The sequence below is a fragment of the Crocodylus siamensis genome, chromosome 5 (genome assembly GCF_052110815.1).
Source record: "Crocodylus siamensis isolate JL-2025a chromosome 5, ASM5211081v1, whole genome shotgun sequence".
NCBI classification, from domain to species: domain Eukaryota; kingdom Metazoa; phylum Chordata; order Crocodylia; family Crocodylidae; genus Crocodylus; species Crocodylus siamensis.
The window spans coordinates 181554417-181570165 of record NC_143399.1 but is presented as its reverse complement, the minus strand read 5'-3'; the positions used below and the strand labels follow the sequence as shown (position 1 = coordinate 181570165).

General features: G+C 39.2%; 1 protein-coding gene across 6 annotated transcripts in view; it reads left to right on the top strand.

The window, feature by feature from the left end:
• The window catches only part of ARHGAP21 (Rho GTPase activating protein 21), a 163804-nt gene that overhangs the window by 145186 nt on the left and 2869 nt on the right, over positions 1 to 15749 (top strand). For 3 of the 6 annotated variants that reach the window (XM_090047362.1, XM_090047363.1, XM_090047359.1), the window contains 12 exons: positions 359 to 646; positions 3330 to 3394; positions 3474 to 3622; positions 4736 to 4878; positions 4990 to 5145; positions 5250 to 5328; positions 6575 to 6648; positions 6735 to 6824; positions 8998 to 9123; positions 9296 to 9337; positions 9661 to 9766; positions 11578 to 11609. In XM_090047362.1, the coding sequence (XP_089903488.1) occupies positions 359 to 646; positions 3330 to 3394; positions 3474 to 3622; positions 4736 to 4878; positions 4990 to 5145; positions 5250 to 5328; positions 6575 to 6648; positions 6735 to 6824; positions 8998 to 9123; positions 9296 to 9337; positions 9661 to 9766; positions 11578 to 11609 (1350 nt within the window). The remainder of the gene's footprint in view (positions 1 to 358; positions 647 to 3329; positions 3395 to 3473; positions 3623 to 4735; positions 4879 to 4989; positions 5146 to 5249; positions 5329 to 6574; positions 6649 to 6734; positions 6825 to 8997; positions 9124 to 9295; positions 9338 to 9660; positions 9767 to 11577; positions 11610 to 15749) is intronic. The other 3 variants (XM_090047365.1, XM_090047360.1, XM_090047364.1) reach the window with 2 other exon arrangements.

Genomic DNA, 15749 nt, shown 5'->3' with positions numbered 1-15749 from the left:
AAATGTTCAGAGGGTGGGTGGAAATCATTGCTTCAAAAACTTGAAAGCCTGGCTAGAATTCTTTGCTTAACTTGTGTAAACATATCTTAATATTTCTGACCCTTTTGTTACATTTGCATTACAAAATTGTGCATGAACATGTATGTTGATACCAAAGACTATTGACCAGTATTTTCCCATTCCTTGGGTTCAAAGCCATCAGTGTGATATTTTTATGTAGTCCTTGCATATTGTTCCTTAGGGGTTGGCTGCTTTGTCATCCCAGTCTTTATTTCCTGAAAGTTCTGAATGCAATTTAACTGGTTAATAGAAACTTGTGTTTATACTTGCAAACATAAACTGGTTCATATTTTTTCAGCGAGTTGGTGGGAGCATTCGACCATGGAAGCAGATGTATGTTGTTCTTCGAGGTTGTTCACTTTATTTGTACAAAGATAAAAAAGACCAAACAACTCCATCTGAAGAAGAACAGCCTATCAGTATCAATGCTTGTTTGATTGACATTTCATACAGTGAAACCAAGAGAAAAAATGTATTCAGGCTCACAACATCAGACTGCGAGTATCTGTTTCAGGCTGAAGACAGAGATAACATGTTGGCATGGATTAAGGCAATACAAGATAACAGCAACTTAAATACTGAGGTAGTAATAAAATATCTGGTGTATAATTTTATGAGCTGTTTAGTCTCCATTTATATTTGCTATTAGTTATTTTAGGGATAATAGGACATAAACTGTGTTTACGCAAATATAAGATGATCCTGAATGTAAGACACCCACCCCCGCCCCCAATTAGATTCTATATATGGATAATGTTATAAATTTCTTATAATTTTCCAGGCCTAGAATTCAATTATTGGATGTTTGCTTTGAATTTCTCCCCTTCCCACTGCTATAGCAAGGAAGGTAAATCTGGGGGGGGATCAAGTGGCCCCTGCAGCCACTTGATCCCCCTTGTCCTCCTTGTCAGATCCTGCTCTCCCGGAGCACATAGAACTGAGGCACAACTTGGAAACACTGTCCTTGCAGTAAACACACATACAGGCAAATTTACTATAGAAATCTGTAAACTTAATTCATCCAGAATTGATGCATTTTGGCTTTTTGAAACTGCTGCAAATTTTAGTACTGTTACCCTATAACATAAGCTCACTTTTAAGCAACACTTTTGTTACCTACTTATATATAGTACAACCCATGTATAATATTAGTCCAAAGCCAAAAGGCTCATGATTTATCCTGTAATTCATTGGGCTGGACCCAGCAGAGTCAACAGCTTTTCAAGTCATGGTGATCCCACAATTCAGCAGTGCTCAATATATGTGTTTACTCCAGATAACACTCCCCACTGCCACCACCACCAGAGGAGCCATGTACTAATTAACCCCACTACTCATACTTGGAAGTATGTGTTCTTCTCACAAGTCTTGGGATCCTCCAAAAAATAACATGCAAATGAGGTGCAGGGCAGCCTGGTTCAGCTCCACCTCATGGAGGACAGGGACAATAATAATATGCAGCAGGCTGGTGACAGAGAGATTCTGGGTGGATTGTTTGGGACCCTGTTTGGTAATGTTTGCCAGACATTTAAGGCTGATGAAGAAACAGGAATATTGAAAAGGGGATAGAAAGGTGCAGCTAAGCTGCACGAGTGAAGAGGAAATTGAAATGTATTCAATGTAGTGGCTCACTATGACTTGAAAACATGTCAGTGCTGAGAGGAACTGAGCACAATGGGCACTATTATATATTTTCTTTAGATAAGCTGTGCTAATCTGTATTTGTGGTAGGTTCCCATCAGTTTGTTTGCCCAGTGTTGGCCATGTATTTTATAGTCATGTTCAGTGTTGGCTGCATGTAATCAACTTCATAATTTGTTTTCATTACTAAGCATGTGTGCTCTTTTGGCACCAGGTTAATGATCAACAGTGTATTTAATAAGGTTTCTTTGTTTGTGAACGTAAGATGAGGAGTTGTTCTATTTCCCCCCCCCCCCCCGCAATACTGATTGAGGGAAAAATCTTTGTCTTGTATTTGAGTAAATATGGTAATGGACATATAATATAGACATTTGTAAGTATATATGCTTTATTTATATATTTATTTACATGTGTATGCTTTTATATAGTAAAAATCTGTACTCTGCAAAATACATATTAGGAGAATTAAGCAAAAATAGTGTCATTAAAGAAAGCTGAGTAACTATACCTATTGAGATAATAAGCCAACATCTTGATGATCTGATAATAATACTTAATGGTACCTATTAAAACTGGTTAATTATAAATACAGTTAACTAAAATATGTTTTAAATGTGCACTGTACAATATCCATCAAAATCTGTTTTCTGTCATAGTTATGTCAGAAGCAGCATTGTCTACCCTACTGTGCCATCAGACTTATGCTATAACATAGCAATCCAATAGCACTTATGAGAAATTTTTCTCACTATTAAATCATGAAATATTGCTATTTTAATAATTATTTTCTCTGTTCATTTATATAAATTGTTATGTGAAATATATTAATGTATTATATATAGTATGTGTTTATCTGTGCTATTAGTTTTTCCTGTATATTCAAACATGTAATGGAGAAAATTCTTTTCATGGCTATTTTTAATGCAGCTATGCAAAACTACTCAGCTTTGGAATAACTATCGCAGGGAAAGTATGTTTACAAACAGAATTTAGGTTAAGTGGTTAAAACGGGTGGGCAAAATGTGACCTGCGGGCCAGATGCCTCTAGGCCATTCTATCTGCGCTGTGGGGCCCCTAAAAAATTTAGAAAGTTAATATTTATCTGCCCCTGGTTGCCTGTCATGTGGCCCTTGATGCCTTGCCAAAACTCAGTAAGTGGCCCTCCGCCTGAAATAATTGCCCACCCCTGGGTTAAAAATACATGTCAGATTTATCAGATTGCTTTTGTTGTTCTGCATATAAGTCGGCACTAAAGTATGTATAACACTTTAAAATATCAAGAGCATTATCAGCATACATCAATCAGATATCTTCTTTTAAAATGAATTTACAATGAAGTTCTGTGGTTCAGTCATCTGGACTGTTCTGAAAATTCCAATCATAGCATTTAATTTACAACTTTACACTTCAGTTCTTCTTTAAACTTTCAGTTTTTTGGTGGTGTTTTTGTTGTTCCTGAGACTAATCATTATATTTTAACTGCACTCGAATTGTAAATTCTGTAATTGTCCAATATAAATTATCTCATGTTGCTGCTAAGTAATTGTATTTTACAGATGCTAAATAAACATTTGCAATTTATATTATCAAAATTAGGGTTGTAAAGTAGATCTCCATTTATTTTACAGGATATTGGTGTCACTAGTAGGGACCTAATTAGTCGGAGGATTAAAGAATATAGCACAATGATGAGGTAGGTAATGTACATGCTGACAGCAATATTATTTGCCTAGTATTTAGCTTCTCCGCATCCAAATACCTTCTTATTTTAGTTCTTCCAGTAGCAAAACGGAGCCATCTCCCAAAACCCCACGCCAGAGTCTGAGTTTTAGACAGACTCTTCTGGGAAGCAAACCGGAGCTAAGGGCCCAAACTCCACATTCTCCCAAGGAAGAGTCTGAAAGGAAGATCCTCGCCAAAGGTTTGTACCTTTACGGATTTTAAAAATAACTAACACTATGAAAGGCTGCATATGAGGCATTAGTGTTGCTTTAGTTCAGCTCTTCATATGCAATTAAGTATACAGGTGCAAACAAGCATTAACTAGTTTCTTTGAACTAGTAATTCCTTTGTTTCTAGCATGACTGGTACTTTAGCATCTCAGACCATTGACAGTTTTTATTCCAGTCTTTCTCAGATAGGTCTTGGCTCTTTCTCTGTAACAGTCTAGAGCAGTGGTTCCCAACCTTTTTTTCCTACGCCCTGCTGCTGATAGCAGTGTGTGGTGGCAGTGGCGCAGGAGTCGGGGAGTTCACTGCATGCAGCATGGCTCCTCTTTTCTGTGTGGCGCCATTGGCATAGCCCACACAACCTTCATTTGGGTCACAACCCAGGGTTGGAAACCAGCGGTCTATAGTATGAACAGCAACAAAATAAGATAATGTTGCATTTCTTATAGGCAAGTTTTACAAAGCTTGCTCTTTGCATCAGCTTAGCTTCGTTTTCAAACCTCTTCAAAGGAAGTTAAAAGGTTGCCTGGATTTCAGGACTTTTTCTACAGATTTTGTGCAAGGAGTTTGATCAGAAAGAGTGGTGAAAATGGACTGAATCATGAAATGAAGTGTTTGAAAAATGAAGTGTTTGGCCTTTTTGTTTCCCAACTTCAAAGGCTTGGTTTGACAGGGAGGTTATAAAAGGTGGTGCCAGTAAGGGATCGTTTAATAAAATTAGGAATTAAATCTCTGGCAAAGCCTGTATGCATGACCAAAAAACCTGAAAAAATCTTAGTCATTACCCCATGTTAAGGTGCTCTTCAGCTGTCTCCCCCCCACACACACAAGATTTGGTGTGAAGAGTAATAGTTCAGAACGTTTAGGAACAATCTGGAAGGGATGCTGCTTTTTTTATAATAGAACCCAAAACAACAGATGAGGGTAAGAAAAAAGAACAGGAAATTCAGTATCTCTGCTGTATAGACATGCTTTAAAACTATCATGTTTGTGCTCGTTGGTTTTATTACTTACAAGAAGAGCAGTTTTTGATTGTATAACTAGCATCTTTATATCTGTTTCTTACTTCAAATTACAAAAAAAAGATGAGACGAGCCCACCGAGGGATAAAGGAACATGGAGAAAAGGGATTCCAAGCATTATGAGGAAAACATTTGAGAAGAAACCGTCATCTATTGGGACCTTCGGCGTTAGACTTGATGACTGCCCCCCAGCTCAAAACAATAAAGTATGAGAATATGCATATATAAATTATATATAATTTCCATGGTTGAAATATTTTAGCTTTGTATTTGTCTAAATAACGTTTTGAAACGAGCAATATTTCTGCACCCCCCAGTATATTCCGCTAATAGTTGATGTCTGCTGCAAGCTTGTTGAAGAAAGAGGCCTTGAATATACAGGCATTTACAGAGTTCCAGGAAATAATGCTGCTATCTCAAGTATGCAAGAAGAGCTCAACAAAGGAGTGACAGACATTGATGTTCATGATGATGTAAGTTACTGCTTATAGTATTCGCATTTAGAATTCCTGGAAAGTGTTTGGATTATTATTCTAAAAACATAAGTTTTGTCTATGTCTCTCTTCTGAATATATAGAAATGGAGGGATTTGAATGTGATAAGCAGTTTACTAAAATCGTTCTTCAGAAAATTACCAGAACCTCTTTTTACCAATGGTGAGTTATATTCCATTATGAGCTTCTCCTATAATTTTTGTCAAATAATCCTCAGTAGGGCTTTCATATATATATATGTGTGTATATTAGTATACAGCTAGTATTCTGTTAACTTTAGACCTTCCTTTTACAAATCAAACTAACATTTTTCTTTCTTACTTCTCATGCTAATCTATGTTTCTAGAGAATTTTTAAATCGCATTATTTTGTGTGTTAACTGAAAGGAGGCATAGCTAGAATTCAGTTTGGTACCATATTTGTGGGAATAAATTTGTTTACTGCAAATTAAGTTTAAGTAGTTTATATATAGGTCCTGTATAAAGAAGTGGATTCTTAAAAAATATATTTTTGAGGAAGTGATGGATTAAATTGTAATGACTTCGCTGGTCACATTAGTAGAATTCATAGATCTGGAACCTACAAAGTAGGCTGGATGGGACCTCTGGAGATCGTCTAGTCCAAAAGGGGACAACCTTTTTGGTAGACTTGCCACAAATTAGCCCTGGACCCTCCCCGAGTGCCACTCCATTCCCCTTCCCCTACCCAGTTTTCTGCCCTGTGCTCCCTGCCTGACCCGCTGTTCTGGTTTCTGCTCCCTATCCTATCTGCCACTCTGCTTCCAGTCCCCTTTCTAATCCACATGCCACACACACACAGACTGCCTATGCCAGTTGTGGCACCTGTACCACATGGTGGCTACCCCTGATCTAGTTCAACCCCCTTCTCTCAAAGCAAGATTTTCTGTCTAAACCATTCCAAATGAATTAATCTAACCTGCTCTAAATTTTCTACAATGAAGATTCTACAGCTTCTTTAGGTAACCTATTCCAGGGTTTAACAACTCTCAACAGTTAGGAAATTTCCCTTAATATTCAACCTAAGAAGAATTTTCTCAGGAAGAACGTTCTTAGATTATTCCAGGAACCTGTGTCCTTGGAAACTTTCAAGAGCAAGTTAGACAGATACTTGACTGGGTTGGTCTAGTCTGGGATGATCCTGCTTTGAGCAGGCAGTGGGACTACATGACCTTCTGAGGTCCCCTCGAGTCCTACTTTTCTATTATCCTAAATTTCTTTTATTGCAAATAAGACAATTTATTTCTTGTCCCTGTTTAAATGGTAGAATAGTGTATAGCTAAATTCCATTATGCAAAAGTGAAATGAGGTAACTTACGATTTCTGAAAACTGTTCACAGTGAAACATATTCCTTTCCCCCAACCCTCCTTTTTTTTTTTTTTTTGGACAGACAAATACGCAGATTTCATAGATGCCAACAGAAAAGAAGATCCTGTAGAGCGTCTAAAAACACTAAAACAATTGGTAATCTTGTTTCAAATATTTGAAATTCAGCACAAATTTTGTACTGCACTGCTTTAAACTACATGCTAAAATTCTGTTTGTTTCAGATCCACGATTTACCTGAACATCATTATGAAACTCTGAAGTTTCTTTCAGCACATTTAAAGACAGTAGCAGAAAACTCAGAAAAAAATAAGGTATTAACATTTAATATACAAGACCTCTTCAACTTCCTTATTTAAGGGAATTTTCTTGGGATGCATTATTTCAAGAGATAAGCACATCCGTACCTACGTAACAATTTGACTTTACCCTGATTAGCAAATAAATAGTTTCCTGCATTATGAGAAGACTTTTGACTCAGACAAAGGCCTTGTCAGCTCTTCATATGCCTACTTAATTCACCAGCAGACAGGTAAATCTGATATTGTTTATTAGCCCAACTAAATAGTTGGAAAAATATTTCTTAGCTAGCTTTTGCATACCAACTGCAGATGCTTCCCCAGCCTCCCCAGCCTGATGAAGGGTTTTTAAACCTAACAGCTTGCTAAGAAATATTTTTCCAACTATTTAGCTGGGCTAATAAAAGATATCAGATTTACCCAAAGCATCTTGTCTGCCTATGTCCTTAGACCAACGTGGTTACAACCTACACCCCTGTACTTAATTCATTAGAGTTCTAGATTAAATTTATTTAAAAATGGTTCAAACCCCTGTGTAGAAATAGCTGGTTCACATCTATCTAGTTTAATTTGATAACTTTTGCGTAATCCATTTGCAAAGCAAGTTAAACGTGCCCATGCAGATGTTTCAGCTATTTTTACCAAATTGTTTTAGTTTTTTTAATCGGTTAAAGTAGTGTGAGTTTTCTTTGTAGACCAGAAGAGGTCTGTTTTACTGTCTGTAGATGGGTGTCATTAAAGGTCGTGTGTAAGTAGGGGTTTGCCTTGATGTGTTTACAAAATTCTGGCTATCTGTTTTGTAGCATGTTATGCTGTAGTTGACTGTAGTGTTCCACAGTTTGCAAGATTAAGCCAATAATTTTGTATAGTGCTTGGGGATCCTGCAGGATGAAGGGCTCTGAGGAAAACTTCCAAAATACCCAAGTCCTGTCATCAAATATGACTTTGAGGTTTGGACTCTGGAAACCTTATCTCCCATCTAAGTTGTTTTTGAGCCTATGCCCTAGGTTCCCTGCATTTCTTAGACAATATTGAAATGTTTACCTTCTATCTAAATATGCATTATTTATTATACATTGGATATTTGTGGGTGATTAAAAACAATGCTTAGATTTGAAGTTAGCCTGGGCAGGTGGTTTTAAATTAGGCCACAGGCAGCATTTTATATATTCAAAGTATTCCATAAACTTTAGTTAGGTAATTCTGCTGATGTAACTGTGAGGGGAGTTAAGTAAGGTGATATTGTTCCCATTTTTCAGAGGGGTGGTATGACTTGAGCAAGGCAACACATTTTGAGTCAAGATTTGGATTAGGAGATGAGAAATCCTTGTTTTGCAACCTTGTCCTCATTCTTGTGGACCATATTATGCCACCTATTTATTATGAGTTTATTCCATGTCATAAGTAAGAAAATATAAGCTGCATCCACAAAGCATGGCGATAGAGTAAGGAAAGAGCTCTGCTGCTTTCTCAGGTTTTGTCAGAGGATGGGGTTCAAGAACAACATAACAGAACAAGAGGCTTGTATGATTCAGTGATTATCTGATGCAAATAAGTATGTGCACATGATAGACTTGTGTAATATCTGCTCACTTCAGAAGTAAATGGCTCTGTGCATCTTAGAACAAGGACCTGAGATGATACAAAATATTTGGTTCAAAGCTGAAACTCTTTGATTGGCGTTTAAACTGTTTGGAGAAAAATATACTTTGGAAACTTTCTGGTACTTAGGGTACCTTGAGGATGCTTAGCTATCTTGTTAGAAAGCAGTGAATTTTTTGTTTGTTTTTATGCAGCTTTGAATTAAATGAATTGATTGTTTTATAGAAAACCAAAAAATATATGTGTAGCACAGAAAAGCCTTAGTAAAGGAATAGGTTAGCAAGACTTTTCCTGAGTTATAATGGTAGGCTGGCTTCTGAGCTTCTGCCATTGTACAAAATATTTACTATAAAAGTAATGTTATAGACTTCTTGAGATAGTAGCATGAATACTATTAAAAGCTTTTTGAATACTATTGCTTTAACCGGCTTCAAAAAGTAACAGTAGTAAATTGATTTTTTTTGTGTGGCACAAAAAAAATCTATTTAGTCAGTGCATTTCACTTAATGTATTTTGTTTTAATGGGTCATATTGTTATACCTCCATTATAAATGAATGGTGCAAATTTATTTTCATTACTTCTCAGATGGAACCAAGAAATCTTGCAATAGTATTTGGTCCAACTCTTGTGAGAACATCTGATGATAACATGACACACATGGTGACACATATGCCAGATCAATATAAAATTGTAGAAACACTTATCCAAAAAGTAAGTGAATTCATTTCATTATTTTTAAAAGAATTACACAGACAGACCTTTTTCTTACTTGACCAGTCCGGGGTTTTTTGTCCTTTGAATTAAAAATGTCATTTGTAGTGATGTCCACTTTTGACTTTTCCACTTCCTGTTAGGTTTTCATGTGTTTTATTTTAAATTGTAGCACGACTGGTTTTTCACTGAAGATGATGGTGAAGAGCCGCTTGTAAGTATTGTGTTCTAATTACTTCAGTTTAGAACACAGTCCTGATATATCTAAAATGTCTACACCTGCCTTACTGCACTATTGTATGCCTTGCTGTCTTGCTCTTCAGAAGCACTTTTCTAGCTTTCCAGCCCCTGCAGTAGTGAAAATCTAAGCTATTGTTCCATGTCTTTTTGTATTAACCATAAGGCAATATGGGAAAACAAAAGAGCTCATGAGGAAACTGTGTCCTCAGGTGAATAATGCAGTTTTCTAAATGTTGTTGAATCATAATGAACTCATTAAGAAACGATGATGAAGCGATCTTTGTTTATTAACTGTAGACAGCAGTTCAGGAGGACTACACTGTACAATCTCAGCCAGTCCCAAACATAGATCACTTACTCAGCAACATTGGAAGAACGGGAATATCTCCTGGAGATGTATCAGGTAACGCTTGCCTGGACAGTGTTAAGTCTGTAGGCTGGAATAACCTACTCTGTTACCTCACTGTAAATTTTCTATTTTCTTTTACTAATCAGTTGGTTTTCCCTCTTCTAAATGATCATAAGTACTTTTAAATAAGTTACAGTTGTGATGGTTGTGCACGGTATATATTGGCAAACTTTGTTGACCAAAAGACATGTAACTGTTGAAAGATAAGACAAACAAACATACGCACACTATTTTATTTATTCACAGTTATTCATGTAATACTCATCATAAGATAAAACAGATACATGCTGCTGTGTATAGTGGTTGCTGTGATGGCAGAAAGATTTATATTCTATATTGTTCTAATAGTGCTCCTTCCCAAAGTTAGAAATGCAGTTAAAATTAAATTTCACTTGCTTATCAACTAATAGAAATTATTATAGGATATTGAAATATGTCTATATTAAAGCTGATTTTCTTCTGTTTATAAAATGCCATCCTGCTTGGCTAAGGACAAGTATTGCAGGCTCTCTTTTGATGACTTTTTTCCCCTCACCATATTGTTGCACTAACCTGGCATGTTGTTTCCCACAAATGTTATCCCTTTGTCTCTAGCTTTGTTTTAGTTTTTAAAGGGATGTTCAGCACTTACTGAAACAGTTACTCTATACTGATGTTGAAACAGGTGAAGTGGGAGGAGTCTATCACACGGTGATGTCACTAGTGGATTCTGTGATGTCACTGATGGACAGCTGGAACTGTAGGAAGAAGGAGGACTGTTGCCCACATTGTAGCTGCCTTGTCTGCAGAAACCCCCGTTTCTTGTAAATGCAAAAAAAGGAAAAAAAAGTTGATCTGTGCTGTAAATTTTCTTTTAAAAGTATTTTGAACAGATCAATGCTACTTTTTAAAAGTTTTTCTGCTGTTTCTTGTTATTTCTGAAGCAGACCCTGAGGAGAAATAGCATGGTATGGTCTACCGGTTTTTCTAGTCATAAAGCATTAGCCATGTGTCAAAAAGGGGTGTGGCATGGGGCTCAGCTCTTTAAGCCAGGGGAAAAAAGTCCCTCAAAAGTTGGAAAGCTTCAGCGTAAATATTTTCTAGTCATAGTGCTAGCCCTTTCCCTACCCCCTTATAACTGTATAACCTCAGTTCTTGCCAAAGAGTAAAACGATGGTCCATTTTTCATTTTAGAATAGCGCTTGTTACTGAAATACAAAACTGGTAGCTGCTGAAATCTAGCTTGTTAAAAGTAAAATTTTATTAGTATGTAGCTCACTCGAGGAATGCAGATATAAAATTGGGTTTTAGAACATAAAATCCTATGTTAAAATTCAGCCCCTTACGTTATATAACTTTTAGCAGTTTGATAAAATAAATGTAACATACGAGGATAACAATTTGTCACAAAGGCAGCCAAAAATACTGAGGTGTCAACTTTTGCATTGTATATTGTATCAGTCAAAGAAGAGTACCCAGTACAATCCTGAAAAGTCTCTCAACTGTGGACTTGCAGGGCTGTATACTTAAAACAATTGAATAAACATTAGTATTTCTGTTTTTTATTTAGAGAACAGGGCTCCTTTGCCATTCCTATCATTGAGCTGGTTCTGCCTACAATTCACAGCATCCTTTCATGGCGGTGGCTTTCTGTGGTGCAGCTTGCATCTTTGTGAGCTCTGACTATCCACTCTGTTCTGGTTTTATTTGCTTTCATATTTTGTTCTGTGCTTGTCTTTTTTTCCCCATAAGTCCAGCATTGTCTGTTTGAAAAGCAAATCTTGCAGAGAACTGACCACATTTTTGTTTTCGATTTTATTGCACAGATTCGACAACTAGCGACTCATCAAAGTCTAAGGTAAATCCAATTTGTGAAAGTATAGCCTTTTTAAAGAAAAATTAAGATATGTATTGTTATATACAACTTGTCTTGTACTGGCTGAGTGATGCCCAGGTTGTTAACAGAAGCAGAAAACTATGCATAGCATTCCTTCACCAATTAGTTTTGAAGCAAACACTTGGAAAAGTTGTCACTCATGAAATTTGTCACAACTGACTGTCAGTTAAGGGAAGCTTTAGACTGAAGCAACTTTTGGTTCCAGTTGGAATCTAATGGCTGTCAACTGTTTATATCACAGATCTCATTGAAGCAGTATGGTATTTTCCTTTCTCTTGTTAGCTTACTCATGATACCCAGACCCATGGCTGCTGCTGGCAACCCTTCCAGTCCTAACTTTCTATGGTTCTATGACAGTGGGTGAATCACTCTGTCTTCCCTGTATCTTAAGCTGTTCGTCTAAAGCAGTGGTTCTCAGCTGAGGCAAAACTGAATACGGCTGCAGCACATTCGTGCACTGCATTAGGGTTATCAAAAGCAGCCAGGAAAGCTGACTCATGCTGCAAGCCTTTCCTAGTTTTTGTCCGTCCCGTATGCTTCTGTTTCCAGGAGATGCTGTGGAAGGTTGGCCTAAGAAGGGTCACAGCATGAACCAGCACCCTTGCCTGCTTTAGAGTTATCAGAGAACACAAATGCAGGAGGAGCAGGCACATGTACCACAGCTCTTCCTGGTCTGGCTATGCACAAGATACCTAGGGCAGTTGTATCTGGTAGTGGCATCACCCAGCTGAAAATCACTGAGGTATATTGAGCACGGCAGTGGTTCTTGACCAAGGGCTGCTGCTACATTCAGAAGGTTGTGGAGGGATGTGTTGATTCTGAAAACATTTAGAACCACTGCTCGAAATCATCTGCTGCTTGCCGTTTGAAGACAGGATAACGGGCCAGATGAACCTGTATAGGAATTTTTATGAAGTTTTCTTACGTGTGTCCCTCCTTCGGTGTGCATAGAATACAAGGGCATATTCACTGATGATTACAGTTCCTGACTCCGCGTGATATCAGGTGTTGTAGCCAAGGACTTCCAGGCAAAAGGCTCTTTAGCAAACACTCCTTGAGTAGGGAAGTTATAGGTAGGACACTGGACACGTGACTCAGGAGGTTGGATTTAGTTCGTGGTACAATTATAGACTTTTTATGTGACCTTAGGCAAATGGTTCAATCTAGTATGTGCCTCAAGTCCTTAAATATGTAATGTGGATTGTATTCTTCTTTTCCTAGTGGCAGGAATAATAACATCTTAGAGAGGCAATTACACAGATGCATATATTGTAAGTGGCTAGAAGGGACCTTACAAGATCATCAGGTCCAGCCCCCCCTGCAGTAGGCAGGAAAGACAAGTGGGGTCAGGTGACCCCAGCAAGGTGACCGTCCAGTCTCCTCTTGAAGATTTCCAGGGTAGGTGATTGCACCACCTCTGGAAGGAGTTTGTTCCGCTGTGTGCACACCCTAACTGTCAAGAAGTTTTTCTTAGTGTTAAGCCTGAAACAGTCTTCCAGGAGTTTGTGACCATTACTCCTGGTTTTCCCCAAGGGTGCCCTGGTGCACAGTTGTTTGCTGAGCCCTTGATGCATTATTCCCCTTATATAGTGGTAAACTATATACTGGGATGATGGCTATACAAGTGGCTAAACAGATAATATATAAGATGCAAATGAGCTTTCCACTTGTCTTTTGGCTTATTGGGCATTTATAGATGTGCTCCGGGGGTGGGGGGGTGTTACTTAGTGAGCCATGCTAATTAAAAGCACCCAAGCATGATGTGTATCAGCATCCCTGTGCTAAAAAATGGTGGTGGGGCACTTTGAAATAAAGCTCATCAAACAAGCTTTAAAGTGCCTTGCCCCCATTTTTCAGCATGGGGCTGCTGATACACGACACTGGAGGCTGCTAGAGGACGTTGACTTACAGCACATTGGAGCAGCCTTGCTGTATGTCTATAGGAGCCCATTGTGTTCACTTACAGCACGGTGACAGCAAGCGCTGAGGAACTCAGCCCACCTGTGGATGAGTGGACTGGCTCCCATCTTTGCTTAAAATAGTTATGTATAGGGACCTACCTGAATCACAGTGAGGCAAAGGATTTTTTGCAGCCTGCTTGCAGTGCACAGCCAATTTCACAGGCCCCTCCCCTCAGCGCTGATTGGCAGAGAGACTGGCAAAGGGAGGTGGGACAAAGAGGCAGCCACCGTCTTGATTGCTGGATGCTTTGTCGGCTCTGCCCCTTGGTGCTGATTGGCAGAGACACCCCTGCAGGGGGAAGAGACACAAGGGGGAAGCTGCCATCTTTGCTGCTCTGCCACCTGGCACCTTCCCCTCCTGGCATCGAGGACCACTGGTTCCTATTTGGGAGCCAGCATTTTATTTTTATTAAGCTTTTAGTTTATTTTGTGGACGTTGTGGAGAATCCTGGATTTTGTGGTTTACATGAAATCTGCAAAACCATGGATTAAGTAGGTTCCTAGATATGTAATATTTATTTTAGGTTTTAATACAAGCTGAGTAAAGTGTTACACCTCTAGGGCAGGGGTTCTCAATCTGTGGGTCACGACCCCCCAGCAACTTAAAAGGGGGTTGCAAATTCTCTTCCCTCCCTAGAAGCAGTGGTGCTGCCGCCGCGTGCTGTGCACCATTTCCCTGTGCCCAAGTCCAGCTGGCCAGCCACCGGGGCTCTGCTCCCCACTCAGCAACTAGCCAGACTTGGGTGCGGGCAAGTGGCATGCAGTGCGCTGCCGCGACACAGAGTGCTCGATGGTGGTGGCAGCCCAGCCCCCATGCCACTGCTTCTAGGGAGGGAAGAACAATTTGCAACCCCCTTGTTGCGGTATCAAAAAGTTTGAGAACCCCTGCTCTAGCAGAACGCTGCACACTGATAAATGATGGGTGACAATTGTGGAGGCACTAAGGTGCACTGTTGACAGCCCAGAGGTCACCAGGCATGGCCATGTCAGATTCCAGTGAAGCTGCAAATTCTGCTAAATACCTTGTCACAAGGACACACAAAAGGAAAGGACCTTTCTTCCATGTGTGTCTCTAAGACCAAATCCTTCATTGTTGAAGACAAGCACATGGGAGGGGAGAAAGGGAGTGGAGGGAGTTCAGTTGCAGGGGGTTTCAGCCCCTGATGGAGGGTGGGGTGGGTGTATTGGAGCCCCCCCCCACCTTGGGGTGCAGAAGGGTGCTCTACACTACACCCACCTCACCTTCCAAAACTGGCTAGGGAACCCCTAGAATAAACTCCCTCTGATCCCTTTCCCCTCTCCTGTTCTGAAACAGGGACAGGTTGGGAGCGAGGAGGGGCTGTTGCTGAGGCAGCCAGCAGCTATATTTCTCTCCCCCCTGGACCACCAGTGAACTTCTGTTTGTTCCAGGGGTCACTGCAACTCAGAATGCTTCCTGCAAAGCGTTCTCAGCTACAGCGAGGAGCTGCACGTCTGTCTGCACCCATAGACTGTAGATGCAATGTGCAAGTAACTGATGCTTTCACTTGCTTTTGTTGAACCTCAAGCATAGTTGATCAGCCCCAGAAATACCTACATAAAAGCTTTTGTGACTGATGTAAACAAGTGACCTGCCTTATTTATGTCATTATAATAATATTTCATATTTATTCGTAAGAGTGCCTACAGTGCACCAGGTCCTGGTCAGACATCAAAGGAGGCAAAGTCCTGACCCAGAGATTCCTTTTCTAAAAAGGATAAACAGCTATGGGAAGTTGAAGGGTATTGAATAAAGTGGTCAAGTGATGATGATGATATACTGCAAATTCAATTTTGTTTTTTAGAGCGACTCTAAAGGTGGGGAGGAACCCTTCAGTTCATCTACCTCCTTGTGATTTTTGTAAAGACAGACTGATTTGAAAATAACTTACTTATTTTTATTTTATGTATTTGCTGTCAGCACTATTATTCTTGCATCCCAGGCCACGGGTCTTCCAGTTTGGCCATGACAGGAATTTAGTATGGAAGCAGGGTAGTTCAGAGGGAAGAGGATTGTGACTATGCTGTTTTTTTCCCTCTTAAATAATTAGTTAACATTAGTTAACCATCTGATTTAAAAAAGAAAAAAAAAGAGGATGCCTGGAACCCCTCCAATTAAATT